General features: G+C 36.9%; 1 protein-coding gene across 9 annotated transcripts in view; it reads right to left on the reverse strand.

Moving 5' to 3' along the window:
* Nucleotides 1-18,457, reverse strand: part of PLEKHA5 (pleckstrin homology domain containing A5) — a 262,028-nt gene that overhangs the window by 13,038 nt on the left and 230,533 nt on the right. For 8 of the 9 annotated variants that reach the window (XM_069585600.1, XM_069585598.1, XM_069585597.1 and 5 more), the window contains 5 exons: nt 13,207-13,308; nt 10,251-10,362; nt 9,312-9,358; nt 7,410-7,527; nt 2,238-2,356 (listed from right to left, as the gene is read on the reverse strand). In XM_069585600.1, coding sequence (XP_069441701.1) covers nt 2,238-2,356; nt 7,410-7,527; nt 9,312-9,358; nt 10,251-10,362; nt 13,207-13,308 — 498 coding nt within the window. Of the gene's footprint in view, nt 1-2,237; nt 2,357-7,409; nt 7,528-8,342; nt 8,532-9,311; nt 9,359-10,250; nt 10,363-13,206; nt 13,309-18,457 lie in introns of all 9 variants that reach the window. The other variant, XM_069585606.1, reaches the window with a different exon arrangement.

Consider the following 18,457-nt stretch of genomic DNA (forward strand, 5'->3'; position numbering starts at 1 on the left):
AGAGTTCCATGTGCTATAGGTCTCTATTGGCTATCCATTTTAAATACAGCAGTTTGCATAGGACCATCTCAAACTTCCTAACTATCCCTTCCCCTTTAAAAAGAGTAAATTCTAGATACTGATTAGGATGCTGGCTATTTTAGCACTGTTGTTTTTTAGTTATACACAACAAACATGTATTCTTCCTGGCTTTCTGTGTTTGTGAAAAAGTGTTGTCTCAGTGAAACTTCTTTCTCCAAATTATATTATACAAATCTACTTTATTTTTTTAATGCAAAATATTATTAATTTTTACATTTTCTCTCCAATGTAACTAGAAAAGAGTATCTCATTGGGGTTTCAGTCAGCACTTTAAAAATGATCATCGGAGTTGAGCCATTTTCATATACTTGTGAATTACTGCTGCTGTTGCTGCTGCTAAGTTGCTTCAGTCGTGTCCGACTCTGTGCGACCCCATAGACGGCGGCCCACCAGGCTCCCCCGTCCCGGGGATTACTACTATTGTATATTTTCCATTAAAAAACCCCCTATGAATAACTGATTTATATTCATTCATCATATATTATGGAACTTGTCTCATATATTGCAAGTATTTTCTCCTGGCATCTATATGGTTTATAAAGGACTTCCCAGTACAGTATTATATAACTATAGTCTTCTATACTTTTACCCCAGTTATTTGTTTACATATGTCTTTCTTCTGGCATTTATGATTGTTGTTGTTTAGTCACTCAATCATGTCTGACTCTTTGCAACCCCATGGACTCTAGCCCACCAGGCTCCACTGTTCATGGGATTCTCCAGGCAAGAATAACGGAGTGGGTTGCCATGTATCCTCTAGGGGATCTTCCTGACCCAGAGATGGAACACACGTCTCCTCTGCTGGCAGGGCAGATTCTTTACCACTGAGTCACTGGGGAAGCCCCAGTATTTAAGTTAGTTATTGTTTTTTAAAAAGATAGTTATAGAATAATATAAATCCACTAATATCTTTCTGTTTGTTCTCAACATGCATTTTAAGTTTTATTTTCCTGTTTACATTACTATTTTCAAAGAAAACACCCTTTTAATCTAAAAAAATTCCTAACTCTACGAACAATAGTATTACAGAACCATTATATTTCTTATATATAAATCTGTCAGAATTTGGGGGATATATGTTATGCTTGTACTTTAGTATCTTTCAAGAATCATCATCATTTGTTGTACTTTTCAGTCTTTTCTTATCATTTTAAGTTATCTCATACCACATAAATAGAATTTATAAAGATGAAAAGTTTTAGAAAAAGGTGAAAAGTGAAAGTTCTTTCGCAGTCCAAATTTCGAGAGAGTACTTGGGGAAGTGAGTTAAATCCTCTGGGAATCTTCCCAAGAAAACCAAGGTTAGACTGGTGAAAAGTCAGTTTGAATTAAATGGATCTTAGATGAAAGTGTGAAAAATAGAGGATTTCCTTCTCATTCTTAATTCACATTTCTCATTGTAACCAGAGGACTAGCAAAGTCTAAGTCTCCCACAGCAGAAAGGCCCTGAAAACTCAGGCTGGCTTGTAAATCCATCAGCTTGTCTGATCACAGAATGTGTTTATCACTCTCTTAAGGAAATTCTTAGAGGTGTCAAGGAGCAGCTATCTGAGAACAGATTCCACAAACTGGTCACTAAAGGCTCCATGTGGAGTCTGAGCAAAAAAAACCTAAATTAGGCTTGTCCTCTGAGATGCCAACTGTGTGGCTGCTAAATCACTTCAGTCGTGTCTGACTCTGTGACCACATGGGCTGTAGCCTGCCAGGCTCCTCTGTTCATGGGATTCTCCAGGCAAGAATACTGGAGTGGGTCGCCATTTCTTCCTCCAGGGGATCTTCCCAACCCAGGGACTGAACCCACATCGCCTGTATGGGCAGGCGCCATGCCTGGTGGTGCATGGTACCACTGCACCCCCAGGGCTTCCTGAGGTGCTAATTCCCTGAATGGAATTTTAGAAATTAAGACTGCGAATTTTTTCTTAGAATATGTAAAAAAAAAGTTTTGATGGGAATTCCCTGGTGGTCTAGTGCTTAGCACTCTGAACTTCCACTGCACGGGCCATGGGTTTGATCCCTGGTTGGAGAACTAAGATCCTGCAAGCTGCAGGGTACGCCAAAAAAAATTTCCAAAACAATCCCCTAAAATTAAAACTTACATAAATGTGGCAATAAATAGGTTTCAGAATCCTTCTAGAAATTAATGGATAGTTAAATACCGTTCTTGAATCCATCATCTTCTTAGTTTTCCTTAACGTTACATATGAGGCTATTGTCGAAGATTCAGGTGTTGGTGACTTTGTTCTTGGAGGGACTACTCCAACAGGAAAGTGGGAACCTAAAAGTAAAAAGAGCAGTAAGTTCTATAAAACATCTTCACATGACACTGCTTTCTCTAAAACATATTCACATGACACTCTCTCTCACTGATCTATTCAGTTTCTGAGACTTTTAAAATTAGAATGCAAATTTATTGTTTGAAAAGAGATAAGATGCCCTCTTTTCTCAGCTGCAGTCGAAGGCTTTAACTTTGCACACTTTGGGGGCCACAGTTGCGTCATTGTATGTTAAAATAATCTGAATAAATCAAGAGGTTTCAGCGCCAAAAAAAAAAAAAAAAAAAGAGAGAAGGAAACATTAACAACCCTTCATTAGTCATTTTATCTATAAACCAGCAATGATGCTAACCAGACAAATTTAGGGTTAGATTTAGAAATAAAGTTCTACTGACTATAACAGATGACATTAAAACATTATAAAAATTTAGTAATAGTCAATGGATCATATATCTTCACAACAACTCTGTAAAGACAAGAAGGTAAAGGAAATGCAGTTTCTGGGTTAATGGACTTCTTCACATCCATATAGCTCAGCAGCATCATGGCTGGGGTTTCTGCTTTTCCTGTTGTTGCTCTCCTTCTTCATGAAATATTTACAATTATTTTCAGAGGCTGAAAGTACCCTAATCTAATCCCCTCACGCAGATTAGCAAAGTTATTGTCGAAAGGTAGTCATTTACCTAAATGTCCTTCATTTTCATTTGATCTCTTTCAATCACACTGCACTACTTCAATAAAGAATCTACTAACAATGTTAAGAGAAGTTAACTATAGGCAATCGAAGTTAACTTTTCTTTCCCATTTCTGAAAATCTCTAGAATGAATACATACTACTTTTATAATTAGAAAACAACACACGGCTATGCACACAAAATCATTAACATAACAATAAAAGCTAGTGGTCAGTTAACAGAAAATGTATTCACTTGTATCATAGTTGTCTTGTTTAAGCAGAAGATGTGCACTGTTGTCCACGGAGGACACAAGTAAAGGAAGGAATTAATCAAATCTTGATGGTTTGTTGAAAAAAAAAAAATCACTCTCTTGGGGCTCACTAACGTCATGAACTAAGTATCAACAGAAAAATGAAATCTTATTTTTCCCACTAAAACCAGATAGTGGTCAACCATTCACGGTCCCTATAGGTTAAGAACCAAACAATCTGCAGCTGAATCAAGGCGAAATATTATGAAACTGTGTGTTTATGAGAATTGTATATTTGAGAATGTGAAGAGGTGGACTGCTATGTTACAAGTAATTTTATAAAGCAAACAAAAGACTTTTCTGTTGTGCCAGTCAATGGTCCATTTCTTTTTTTTATTGAAGGATAATTGCTTTACAACAGCAATCCATTTTTAAGAGCTCTATTTTAAGTCATGTGGTAAAATATAAACTACACTGTAATTGATCTGTATACTTCAGACAATTTATTCAGATGAGAGTCTATTATACTTTTTTAAATTAAAAATTTTTTTTTATTTTTAGGATTACACTTAAAAAACAAACCCAAATTTTAAAAGAGGAAAAACTTTGAGAGAACATATTTCAGATGGTACAGTTTTTATGAATAAATATATCTATGAGTTTTTTGCTGAAGAGTATTAAAATTTGTTTATCCATACTCTTCTTGACAGACATGTGACTGCTTCCAGTTTTCGTCTACTATGAATTAAAGCTTGCTTTAAAGACCCTTGAATAAGTCTTTGTGAGGAGTTATGTTTTCATTTTTCTTAGGTAGATACATAGGATTCCTAAGTTTCATAACTGCATGTTTAACTTTATAAGAAGCTGCCGGACTATTGTTCTATCTTCGACCTCAGAAATAGGTGTGAATTTCAGCTGGTCCACATCCTAACCAACACTAGGTAGTCAGTCAGTCTTTTAAGTTCAGTCATTTTAGATGGTATGCATTGTGATTTTTATTTGCATTAAAATTGCACTTCTTTTATGATCAATAAGTTGTAAACTATTCCATGTGCTTACTGGTCATTTGTATACCTTATTTGTTAGCTCTCCAAGGCTTATATGCCTGCACTCGGTTGTTTATTATTGATTTACAAGGGTTGTTTATATATTTTGGATACAAAGGTTTTGTCAGGTGTATGTATTGGTAATTTTTTATCCTGTTCTGATGGGCAAAAGTTCTAAATTTTGATGAAACCAAATTAATCAGTTTTCACAAAGAGTATACCCCTCAGAGGGTCCCAACTTTATCTAACTGGGTCTCCTAGCAGACTACTAATATGTTCATGCTCTGAGCTTTATCCTGTCACAAAGTGAAAGCTGGCTTTCATGCTCCACTTAGTAACTTCCTGGATGCCTCCTGCTATAGACTGAAGTGGTCTTCCTAAAATTCCTGCTGAAACCCTAGCCCCTTTATGTTGTGGACATAAAAGGAGGTTGTTATGACTCACAGACTTAAGAGAATGAACTTATGGTTACCCAGGAAAAGGGAGGCGGAAAGGAATAGCTAGGGAGTTTGGGAGGGACATGTACACTCTGCCACACTTAAAATGGATAACCAACAAGGACTCTATAGCACAGGGACCTCTGCTCAGTGCTCTGTGGCAGTGTGTGTGGGAGGGGAGTATGGCTGGCTGAGTCCCTTTGTGTTCACTTGAAACTATCACAACATTGTATGTTAATCAACTGCACCCCCAATACAAAATAAAAAGTTAGAAAACCTTCCCAGAACTTGATCTTTCAGGCTGCAGAACTGTAAGAACAAGGGTCTGTTGTGTAAAGCTCTTGGTGGGACTCCCCTGGTGGTCCAGGGGTTAACGATCTGCCTTGTAATGCAGAGGACATGGGTTTGATATCCCACATGCTTTGGGCTAACTGACCCTGCATGACTTAATTAAGACCCAACACAACCAAATATGCAAAACAAAACCAACAAACAAATAAACCCCCACAAAACAAGCACTTGTTCTATAGTATTTTGTTACGGTGGTCTGAGTAGACTAATGATGTATGTTAGTCACTTAGTTGTGCCTGACTCTGTGACCCCATGGACTGTTAGCCTACCAGGCTCCTCTGTCCATGGAATTCTCCACGCAAGAATACTGGAGTGGGTAGCCATGCAATCTTCCCACTCAGGGCTAGAACCCAGGTCTCCTGAACTGCAGGTGGATTCTTTACTATCTGAGCTACCAGGGAAGCCTAGACTAATGAACCACCCTTCACGTAATTTTCCACCTGAACATTCCTTTCTTTACTTTTCTTCAACTTGTTGAAGCTTCTCAAAATATTTAAGTGATATGAACCAGCTTTTATATAAAAGTGCTAGGTCTTAGTTGCAGCACGCGGGATCTTTTAGTGGCGGTATGTGAACTCAGTTGCAGCATGTGGGATCCAGTTCCCCGGCCGAGGATCAAACCCAGGCTCCCTGCATTGGGAGTACAAAGTCTTAGCCACTGGACCACCGGGAAGTTCCTGAACTAGCTTTTTTTTTGGCTGCACCAAGTCCCTTGGTTGTGGCACTTGGGATCTGACGATTTGTTGTGGCATGCAGGATCTTTTCAGTTTTGGCATGCAACTTCTTTGTTATGGCATGTAAGATCTAGTTCCCTGACCAGGGAGTGAACTGGGGCTCCCTGCATCGGAACTGTGGAGTTTGAGCCACTGGGTCACCAGGGAAGTCCCTGAAGCAGCTTTTATAATCCCTGTTTGTGGGAGGATTGGCCAGGATATCTAGTTACCAAAAACATTTACTTTTGTTTGCTGTCTGATAATTCCTGCATATTTATAACTACATGCAACAATATGGTAAGGACTAACCCTGTGACTCTTTAACTTAAATTTGTCTGTGAAAAGAGAAAGTTAACAAAGACTTTCAATGAGAAGATATGATTTGAATGAGAAAGGTGTATAGATATTAACTTTTCAAGATAGCAGTATTTTTCTAATGGGAAAAAAAAAACACTGACATTAGAAAACCTTGAAAAATATTCCTATTATGGAAAAAACTATGTGAATATTACCATTTCATATTGTTCAAATTTTACTTTGTGACTCTCTAGCAGGTTTTAAAAAATTGACTAGAAAGTTATGATGATCAGAAATTACTTTTCTGAAAAATCCCACATTCTAGAGTATTTTTCACTAACAAATTTTTTTGGTGAAACATTTTTGAAAGTAAGTCACAGATACTTTACTCCTAAGTGTTTCAGAATTCACTTACTATATCTCCTAAATAACCACAGTCTCACAGCATCATTAGGCAGTATCTAGAACCTATGCAAATGTCCATTATTCTCCAAAGAATGTCTTTAGAGCTTTTCTTTTAGACCATGATCAATTCAAAGTTCAAGTACTGTACTATATCTGTTTTTTTCTGTCTTATTCCTAAATAGCCCCCTCTCTATCCTTTTTTAAAAAAAAATAATATTGATTTCTTGAATGACTAGCATTAAAAAATAATCAGATGACTTCCTTGGTGGTCCAGTGGCTAAGACTCCGAGCTCCCAACGCAGGGGGCCCAGGTTTGATCCCTGGTCAGGGAAGTAGATACCACATACTTCAACTAAGACTCAGCACAGCCAAATAAATAAGTATTAAAAGATAATCAGTATACACAGAAAAATAAGCATTATGTCATAGAATTTACTTTTATAGAAATTGTATAACAGTCTGTCTTATTCCTACTCTTCTATGTATAATTTTGAAAGAGTAAAAACTAAAAAATAAAGTGTCAGGTTAGGAAATAAAAAGTTTTTCACAAGTTTGACATAAACTTATTTCTCAATAAAACCTCACCTGAACTGACATGAAGTTTTTTAGTCTTTATCCCACAAAGGATGAATAGTCCAAAAATATTACTGTGTTTAAAAAGGGAGATTCCTAGCAGAGAAGGTGACTTACAATATACAGTTTATGGGTCATATTATTGTCCCAATATCTGAAAACTTCTAAATTCAGAAACTCGTCAAATTCCACAGGTTTCAAATGAGGGACTGTGGGCTCGCATATGCACTCTGTCAGCATGCAAACTGAATTTGTTTCTAAAATGTCTGGAAAACACAGGAGATAAGACATATCACAAATGCTGACCTTTAACAGAAGTTTCTATTTCCGAAGCAGGTTCTGATTTTTCTTCTCCATTAGACTCATCAACTTCTGCCACTGTTGTTAATTCTGGCTCACTCTTGTAGAGTCTATAATCTGGACCCTTGAAAGAAAGATGTGTAATTACAAAAAAAAAAAAGGTAAAAGTCTTTTAAAAAATGTTTACCTCCAAAAACTCACACTGTTAACAATCAAAAGCCTCAGTCGGCTATATTGGATATAAATCAATTAATATATGTGTTATAATTAGGATGGGGAAAAAAAAGACTTTGGAAGATTTTTAACCAGTATATCTTTTGGTTTTAAAATTAAGAATATTCCTCTTAAGGACAAAGTCATCAGAACATTTTTATCATAGTATAACTAAAGTCTGAAAATAATTATATCATATTAACTCAATTAACCCTATTTCTTTTTTTCTTGTTCTCTTCTCCTTGCTTATTACATTTAATACATTTACTTAACCTCTGAGCTTTTTTCTAGTTCCCATGGGTAATGTCTCTCGCTGGCAATGTCCAAATGCTCTAACGGTTTTCCTATACTGAACTGCCCGCATCCCAACCTTTTCATCATTCCTGATAAGAATCTTTTTCTTCCTTGCATCTTTCTGATTTAAAGATATCACTGTGCCTCCAATATCCTGAAATGGTAGATTTAAAATATAGCTCCTTAAACACATGCAACATAACCACTTGATGAAAATATTCATGAAAAGCAACAAACTATGAAATATTAAAATTGTGGGGGGAAAAATGACAAAATAAGCAACATAAAACTAAAACAGGAAAAATACAGACGATGTTATATATGAACACAAAAGTACTGATAATAAAAAGAAAAGATTGAGTCAAAAATAAATTGTTGGGAAAAATGAGGGGATGTACAATTGATTACTCTGTGGCTATTGCAGCCACTTACACAATGGGATCCATTTCTTGGATATCCTTGAACTTGGTGAATCTTCTTTTCTTCGGGCAGATGGACTGGGCCCCTGCTATAACAGAGCAAGGAGCTGCTATCACTGGGCAGAGGGGGGATTATGGGAGGCTGGTCTGTAAAGTCATAGGACCGAGGAAGTGGAGGACGAGGTGGGACTACTTCCTCTTCCTAAAGATTGTAGAATAGTCACCTTATTTAGATAAGCATATTGAATTAAGTATATCGAAATTCTTTGCAATGGTAAGTTAACTTACATTCACTTTAAGAAAATTAAAGGGACACTGCCAAGTCAAGAGTTTCATATCAAAAAGTAAAACCAAAAATGTTTATGATAGCCAATAACTGGGTTTTAAATTTGGTTGCATCTCATTTTTTCGGTAACCATAGGTTAGCTTTACTCTGAAGCTCAACATCAAAACAAATTTATGAAACTACTGTATTTCATTTTAAAAATAGAAGAATTAATTTTAAAAATCTTGCTCCACTTTGCTTAGGTAAATTTAAGAGAGAAAAAAAGCCATTTCTTTCTGGCTGACTTTTATATAAAATTCAAGACAACAGATGCTTTCAACTAGGTTGACAGTATCTCTTTATAGCTGTAATTTCTTTATGGTATGCATGATACACAGCCAACTATCAGTTATCTCATACACTTTAAAAAATACACCAAACAATGATAAATAAATACTCAAAATTACTTAGATTAGAAAAAGTATGACAATGTTAAAGTTCTAACATAGATAAAAAGTGGTGATTCAAATATTTTTGCATTAAAAAAAGGGAAGAAGATCACACTCATTAAAAGCACCAAATTACTGAACCAGTGAAATTTCAAGATTAAGACAATAACAGATATATTTAGAAAACATTTTTGTTATGAGTAAATTCTAATTCATGTTTTAATTATAAATTAAAATAATTATAGTTAGAGAAACAATCCAAACTTACCTCATTTTTGTACTTAACTGTTGAGAAAGGCTTTGATCCTATCATACCTATTAAAAAAAATGTAAACTATAACTACTTAACACTAAACATACCTTCTTAAATCTATAGAAAAAAGGAACAATTCCATTTCAACAAAGGCTTTAGTTTCTAACCCCCCGTTTATTAACGTTTTCTGAATTTAAAACCCATTACACTGCTATACAGTAGAAATTAACAAATAAAGCCACTATACTTCAATAAAATAAATTTAAAAACTCATTACCTTAAAAATACAAACTGAAATATCTAATTTAAACGACAGTACAGGCAAATGGGTTTTCTCAAATACAATTGGTTTAAGCATGATTTGATACAATCTTTTAGGAGGGCAATTGGGCTGTGCCTATCAAAATGAAAAACATTAACTTATTTCTCATTTTCTAGACTCCATTAGTACTAGCATGTGTGTTTATCATGTACACAGTAATGTTCATTATATCAAAGAAAAAAAAAAACCCTCAACCAACCCACCGACAACCTACTGGAAGCAACCTACTGAAAAAAATACACTGTTCATCAACAGTGAAATTGATAAATTACAGTTTACCTATACAATGCGTTTTTACACAGGTGTTACTATACTGTGTTGTTAAGGAGAAAAAAGCATACCGATGAAAAACAGCACTTTCTATTGTGGGGAAAAAACTACTCAAACCAAAATATTGTGTGTGTTTATAATTACAGACACAAAACGATTTATTTTTGTCTGAGTGTGGCTGGGAGAACTTTTGCTTTCTATATTACATATAAACTTGGGTACTAATTCATTATTACAAAGTACCTGTTTCCGAATGCCAAAAATCTAGTAAAATAACAAGAGAAATCCAATTCTGCATGTCATTCCACTTCGATATAATAATATGGTCAATTAGTGCAGAATAAAAGACGAAACTAATGTACCTGTTTCCGAAGTGCCTCTCTGCTGCTTGTGCTTACTCAGTCCTTCCATGACATCCTGAATTCTCCAGAGTTCTTTCTGAATTTGTGCACGCTGAATTCCTGCTGATTCAGTCTATCCGTAAAAATGGGTAGGCCACACATGAGGGCGGCGAGAGGGAGGGAAATCATGAGATACAGCTATAAATTCCACTAATTACATATCTAAACAATGAGAACCACAGTGGATTACGTTTGAGACTATTTAATATAATCTGTGTGTCCTTCTCAGTTTTGCAATGTCGATGATAAAAGAAATAAAGCAGAGAAAGAAACATTTAATATTTCAGACCTACATGGTACACTATTTCACACTGTTTCAATAAGCATTGTGTTGCATTATTTACAATCGGGAAGGAATACTGACTACATGGGACTAAAAATGGGGAACTTCCCCTAAACCAAAACCAACAAAACAACACAAAAACACAACAGAACAGAAACTCACCAACCTCAAATTAAACAAAACATTTTTAGGGGGAAAAAAAGGAAAGTATTTTAGCTTCCTAAGTTCTAGAACATAGAGAAATGCCAAAAAAGAAAGGGCAATTTACAGAATATATTTTGAAGAGTTTTGACTGATAGAGTTAGAAAGAATTTTCAGGACAAATTTTGTTTGCCATTTTATTATTGCCATTTTTATTCCAACCTAAAGTTGTATCTACTTCTTTTTACCTCTAATAACCCATTTCATGACCTTAGGCCAAATATTCTAATTGAAGCCAAAATAAGATAATATTGGTAAGATTCTAACAAAACTCTATGACTCATTGATAAATAGTAAAACAATAAATATAATTTTTAGGACTATAACTTAAAAAGAAACAGGTAATAAGTAAGAAAATTGTCATGATTATGCTAGCCCTGAAATGTGAATACCAGTAAAGACTTGTGAGAGGGAATATAAACTGCACAAATCAGACAATTGCACATACAGAATATGTATTATTTTTGCAATAATTTAAAATAATACATATTTCTGTGTATCTGAAAGGGGTTTAATGAAAACCTCATTTTTATTTTATTTTGCACTTCTCTGGTTCCTAATCACACTGACCAACTTTTCAAACACTTGTTAGCAAACTGTGTTATTAAGTTTTCTATCAATTAAAACTATTCACGTTCTTTGTCTATTTTGCTAATGCATTTCTGTTTCTCCAAACCAAAATGAAAACGTTTTCCACAAATCTAATTAAGTAACTTGTTGAATTTTTAGAGGTTCAAGATACTTCTTCCTAGTATGTCGTTTTCCAAGTTTCCTATGTGGTTTTCATTGTTTACTCGTGTATTTAACAAATAATTAAATATGTTTTATATATAGTATGTTTTATTTGCCTGGTTCTATTCTAAGTGCTTAAAAAAAAATCAACACATTTAACCATCATAATAACCCAACAGGGCTAGATACTAGTATTATTTTTATTTTACTGAGTGGAAACTGAGGCATATGTAACTGGCCTAAGGTTATACGTGCAACGCTGCTTCTCATAAGATTTGCCTCCTAGTTTTTCATTTTTTAAAAAAATGTCTAAATGCTTGTGATCTTTATTATACCTTAAAAATATAGAACCATTTTGTGATTTTCTTTTCTGGAAATTTGGTTGGAATAGAATTATGCTTATGGGAACAATTTTCATCCTGATAAGGTTGAATCAGGTCATCGACAACACAGTATAACTATTAATACGTCTCCATTTATTCAGGTCTTCTCTCACGTCCTATACTAATTAAATATTCATGTGCTCAGTCGTGGCCAGCTCTTTGCGACCCCATGGACTATAGCTTGCCGGGCTCCTCTGTCCACAGAATTTTACAGGCAAGAATACTGGAGTGGGTTGCCATTTCCTTCTCCTAAATTTTCGTGAACCTTTTTTATTAGGTTAATCAGGACTACAAACTGCTTTGGTTCACAGCTTCTTTTCTATGGCCTATGGCCTAAAAATTAACTTTATACTCTTACTCTTAAGGGGTTATTAAAAATCCCAAGTACCAAAGATTTTGTGGCAGAGTGTATATACTTGTAACATCTAAAGTCTTTAATATCTGGCCTTTTACAGATAAAGTTTACTGATCCCTTGGTTATATTTTAGATATTTACCATTTTTTTAATATTGCATTTAGTAACTTCAGTGTATAAAACAGAAGTCACAACCACACCTGGATACTTAAATTTAGATAATTAAAAATTCCTAGCAACACTGCAAATGCCCAAGAACTACACTAGCAACACTGATGGGCCTAAAAACTACATGTGGTTTAGTGAGTCTATTTTGGATAGCATGCATAGAAGACAGGTGACTTTCTATGTCAACCTTACTATCTATTTATTATACTGAATTGTTCAGTCCACTGGGATTCCAATGCAAATGATTAAATTTACATAGGGTCACAAGTATGAAGTGACTTTATTATTTTTTCAAACATATATAATCTCCATTCCCCAGGGTAATATTTTAAGACAGCTATTATTATTGTCAGTTTACAGACAAGAAAACAAACACCTGGACCTTGGCTCCCTATCTACCTATACACAAAATTAGATTATGCCAAAAGTTGCCACATCTTCCCCTATTCTAATTAATATAGCAGTCAAGATAATGGGCTAAAACAGTTTGATAAAAGAGAGGGATTTAAAATAGAATAGATAAAATAATTTGATACTTCAATGGCAAGTGACAGCGAGGAGCACAGAACACCCTGGGGCTCACTATGTCCTCGACAGGATAAAGAGCTTTTAGACAATGAGGGCTGGGCTATTTTGTGACACAGTAAGATTCCTATCATTGAAAGTATCGAAATCCAGATGTTAGGTAGGTAATTATGCAACAAATGCTGAAGCTGTGAGTGAATCCAACAAGATGGATTGCACAGTACCAGTCAAAGCCAGTTAGAACAAAGTAAACTTATTATAATTCTGTACCTGAACTTCACCGAGGCGATCCAGCTGCTCTTGCATCTGGTTCCTGGTAACAGTTACGTCGTACTCTAACTTATCATATTCTCTCCACGCTCGTTCCAGTTCCTAAAATCAAAGGGCTTTAATTACTTTCACGGAGAAAATGTGCTGGTGTGTTATCACTCTTGTAATCAATAATGGGCAAAGTACAACATGTTATAACTCATTTCCCTTTTTTTCCTCTCATTTAGCTCAATTTAAGAAGAATGCTGAGCAACTGAATTATTTATTATTATGCTGCTGTATTCAAATTTCACTTAAAAAATCAAAAACAAACAAAAATAACCCTCAAACAACTCAAACAAACACACTTTATATTATTTATTCATTCATGACGTCAAAATACTCAGCTGATTGTAGGATCTGAAGAGGTTTATTTGGAGAAAATATGTTATTTTATTCATGATAATACATTAATTTTTTCTTGAAAGTGGTTTCTTAAAATGCACAAGAGGCATAAGTAAAATATTTTCTTATCTGTCGTGATTAACATTTGTCCAGAAATAAAAACAATAATAGGCTGTATTTTTAGCATGTCAAATTTTCAATAACACGGGAAGCTTGACATGAATTTACTTAGAATAAATATACAGTCATGTAATGACTTCCTTTCTTGGGCTCCAAAATCAATGAAAATGGTGACTGCAGCCACAAAATTAAAAGACACTTGCTCCTTGGAAGAGAAGCTATGACAAACCTAGATAGCATTCTGAAAAGCAGAGACATCACTTTGCCGACAAAGGTCCATATAGTCAAAGCTATGTGATAGCTTTTCCAGTACTCATGTATTGACGTGAGAGTGGACCAAAATGTAGGCTGAGCACCAAAGAATTGATGCTTTTTGAACTGTGGTGCTGGAAGACTCTTTAGAGTCCTTTGGACTGCAAGGAGATCAAACCAATCAATCCTAAAGGAAAAGTGAAGTCGTCAGTCGTGGCCGACTCTTTGTGACCCCATGGACTGTAGCCCACCAGGCTCCTCGTCCATGGATTCTTCAGGCGAGAATACTGGAGTGGGTTGTCATTTCCTTCTCCAGGGGATCTTCCCAACCCTGGGATTGAACCAGGGTCTCCCGCCTTGCAAGCAGATGTTTTAACCTCTGAGCCACCAGGGAAGCTCCAATCCTAAAGGAAGTAAACCATGAATATTCATTGGAACGACTGAAGCTGAAGCTGCTATACTTCAGCTACCTGATGCGAAGAGCTAATTCACTGGAAAAGACCCAGATGCTGGGAAAGATTGAAGGCAGGAGGAGAAGGGGTCGACAGAGGATGAGATGGTTGGATGACATCACCGACTTGATGGCCATAAGTTTGAGCAAACTCTGGGAGATAGTGCAGGTCAGAGATGCCTGGTGTGCTGCAGTCCATAAGGTCACAGAGAGTTGGACACAACTTAGGAACTGAACAACAACAAATAAACCTAGTTCAGCTAACTAATATAGTGAATCCTGCTTGTAGAGACTTGACAGAGGTACTACCCACCTATACTTTTCTTCTTTGGGGAAAAGAAAACTATCTCTAAACCTCAAATCAGAGAGAAAACTTTCATACTTAACCACATGTCATCTATTTAATACAGAATAATTCTACAAGTGCTCACAATACTTTGTCAGGGAGAATAAAATGAGGGTAACAGACTCATCATCCTAAAAGATGATGCTGTGAAAGTACAGTTCAATTCAGTTCAGTTGCTCAGTCGTATCCAACTCTGTGACCCCATGAACCACAGCATGCCAGGCCTCTCTGTCCATCAACAACTCCTGGAGTTGACCCAAACTCATGTCCATTGAGTCACTGATGCCATCCAACCATCTCATCCTCTGTTGTCCCCTTCTCCCAAGGTCAATCTTTCACAGCATCAGGGTCTCTTCAAATGAGTCACTTCTTCACATCAGGTGGCCAAAGTATTGGAGTTTCAGCTTCAACATCAGTCCTTCCAATGAACACCCAGGACTGATCTCCTTTAGGATGATCTCCTTGCAGTCCAAGGGACTCTCAAGTTTTTTTCCAACACCACAGTTCAAAAGCATCAATTCTTCAGTGCTCAGCTTTCATTATACTTGAACTCTCACATCCATACATGACTACTGGAAAAGCCATAGTGTTGACTAGACGGACCTTTATTGACAAAGTAATGTCTCTGGTTTTTAATATGTTGTCTAGGTTGGTCATAACTTTCCTTCCAAGGAGTAAGTGTCTTTTCATTCCATGGCTTCAATCACCATCTGCAGTGATTTTGGAGCCTAAAAAAATAAAGTCAGGCACTGTTTCCACTGTTTCCCCATCTATTTGCCATGAAGTGATGGGACCGGATGCCATGATATGAACAAAGCTAGTGGAGGTGATGGAATTCCAGTTGAGCTATTTCAAATCCTAAAAGATGCTGCTGTGAAAGTGCTGTCAGCAAATTTAGAAAACTCAGCAGTGGCCACAGGACTGGAAATGGTCAGTTTTCATTGCAATCCCAAAGAAAGGCAATGCAAAAGAATGCTCAAACTACTGCACAATTGCACTCATCTCACACACTAGCAAAGTAATGCTCAAAATTCTCCAAGCCAGGCTTCAGCAATACATGAACTGTGAATTTACAGATGTTCATGCTGGTTTTAGAAAAGGCAGAGGAACCAGAGACCAAATTGCCAACATCCGATAGATCACTGAAAAAGCAAGAAAGTTCCAGAAAAACATCTATTTCTGCTTTACTGACTATGCCAAAGCCTTTGACTGTGTGGATCACAACTGTGGAAAATTCTGAAAGAGACTGGAATACCAGACCACCTGACCTGCCTCTTGAGAAACCTATATATAGGTCAGGAAGCAACAGTTAGAACTGGACATGGAACAACAGACTGGTTCCAAATAGGAAAAGGAGTATGTCAAGGCTGTATATTGTCATCCTTCTTATTTAACTTCTATGCAGAGTACATCATGAGAAACGCTGGGCTGGATAAAGCACAAGCTGGAATCAAGATTGCCAGTAGAAATATCAATAACCTCAGATATGGAGATGACACCACCCTTATGGCAGAAAGTGAAGAAGAACTAAAGAGCCTCTTGATGAACATGAAAGAGGAGAGTGAAAAAGTTGGTTTAAAGCTCAACATTCAGAAAACTAAGATCATGGCATCTGGTCCCATCAATTCATGGCAAATAGATGAAGAAACAGTGGCAGACTTTATTGTTTTGGGCTCCAGAATCACTGTAGATGGTGACTGCAGCCATGAAATGAAAAGACGCTTACTCCTTGGAAGGAAAGTTATGACCAACCTAGACAGCATATTGAAAAGCAGAGACATTACTTTGTCAACAAAGGTCCAGTGGTCATGCATGGATGTGAGAGTTGGACTGTGAAGAAAGCTGAGTGCTGAAGAATTGATGCTTTTGACCTGTGGTGTTGGAGAAGACTCTTGAGAGTCCCTTGGACTGCAAGGAGATCCAACAGTCCATCCTAAAGGAGATCAGTCTGGGGTGTTCATTGGAAGGACTGGTGTTGAAGCCGAAACTCCAATACTTTGGCCACCTGATGCGAAGAGCTGACTCATTGGAAGAGACCCTGATGCTGGGAAAGGTTGAGGGCAGGAGGAGACGGGGACGACAGAGGATGAGATGGTTGGATGGCATCTCTGACTCAATGGACATGTGTTTGGGTAACCTCCGGGAGTTGGCGAGGGACAGGGAGGCCTGGCGCGCTGCAGTCCATGGGGCTGCAAAGAGTCAGACACAACTAAGCAACTGAACAGACTCAGTGGCAGTCCAGCAATGTAAGGAGATGGCACTGCCAGGCAGACAGAGAACCTCTTTTGTAGAAAAATTCAGAGGGAGACCAAAGCTGCTGTGTGTGTGCTCAGACACTCAGTTGTGTCTGACTCTCTGCAACCCCGTGAACTGTAATCCATCAGGCTCCTCTGTTTATGGGATTCTCCAGGCAAGAATACTGGGGTGGGTTGCCATTTCCTCCTTCAGGGGATCTTCCTGACCCAGTGATTGAATTCGCATCTCCTGTGTCTCCTGCATTGGCAGGCAGATTCTTTACCACTGAGCCACCTTGGAAGCCCAAAGCTGCTACAGAGGCAACTAAATCCGAGAACATTTTAGGATGGTGGGGAATTCTTGTCCTTCACATAAAAAGCAGAGATCTACAGGCAGCCTACTTTCCTAATATTCTAGGGGTGAGGTAACACAATATAGCTTGAATTTCCTTAACCTGGAGAGTCCTGCCGTTCCACTGTACCAGCACCATTATCCTGCTGTACCTGTTTCTGCCCTTCCCTCTGGGCTCCTTCAGCATGATTACATGTGAGTAGTAACACAAGTCAATGGGAAGCAGCCAGCAACAGGACAGCACTGGCCCCATACCAGTCCTTCCAACACCTGGCCAAGCATTTCATTAAAGAGTTTAGTGGCTTATCCAAGTACAAGGTTAAAATCTTTAAATGTGACATTAGCATTTTTTGTCAAGAAGATAATATCTAAGTACACTAAGGCAATTAAAAGGGGTGATGAGTTGCACATATACAATTATCTTAAAATCACAGGCGCAAGTCAGGAAACACAGCAGTGCTTTCAATAAAGACCTGGACTTTTCAAGCCATATAGTTAAGAGGATGAGATAAATCCTGTGATTTAGAACCACATGGATGAACTTCATAATATTAAGAGAAGCCAAATAGTATATCCTATATGGTTATACTTTAACAAAGTCCAAGACAGGCAAACCTAATATATAGTTGAAAAGTCAGGTAGTCACTTTTTTGGGGGAGGAGGCAGTCATGGAGAAGAAAGCATCCCATTAAAATGCAATGCCTTGATAAGGATGTTGGCCATGTCTGTGCGGTTAATCTGTGTATTTTTCTGAAAATATTCTACTCTAACAAAGGTTTAAAAACAAAGCACACGTGCCTATGTGGACTTGCTGCAAGGATGGCAGAAAACTTTTTAAAATTTGACTCAGTCTAAGTTTATGGCATGCAACAAGTAAATTGTAATAGTGGTTACTTCTTTATAGTCTATACTGAGATAAGATTTGGCTACTGTAGGGGGAAAAAAACCCAAAGTTTCAGTAGGTCTGCAACATTCAGAGGCAATGAAACCCCAGACTATCAATAAGAGATGAAAGAGAATTTTAATATGTAACTACAGAGCCACAGCAGCAACATATTGCGAGCTTTATTAAGAAGGGTTTAAGACTGATGATTCATTTCCAAGTTTTTAAT

This window comes from Ovis canadensis, chromosome 3, assembly GCF_042477335.2.
Source record: "Ovis canadensis isolate MfBH-ARS-UI-01 breed Bighorn chromosome 3, ARS-UI_OviCan_v2, whole genome shotgun sequence".
Lineage (NCBI taxonomy): Eukaryota > Metazoa > Chordata > Mammalia > Artiodactyla > Bovidae > Ovis > Ovis canadensis.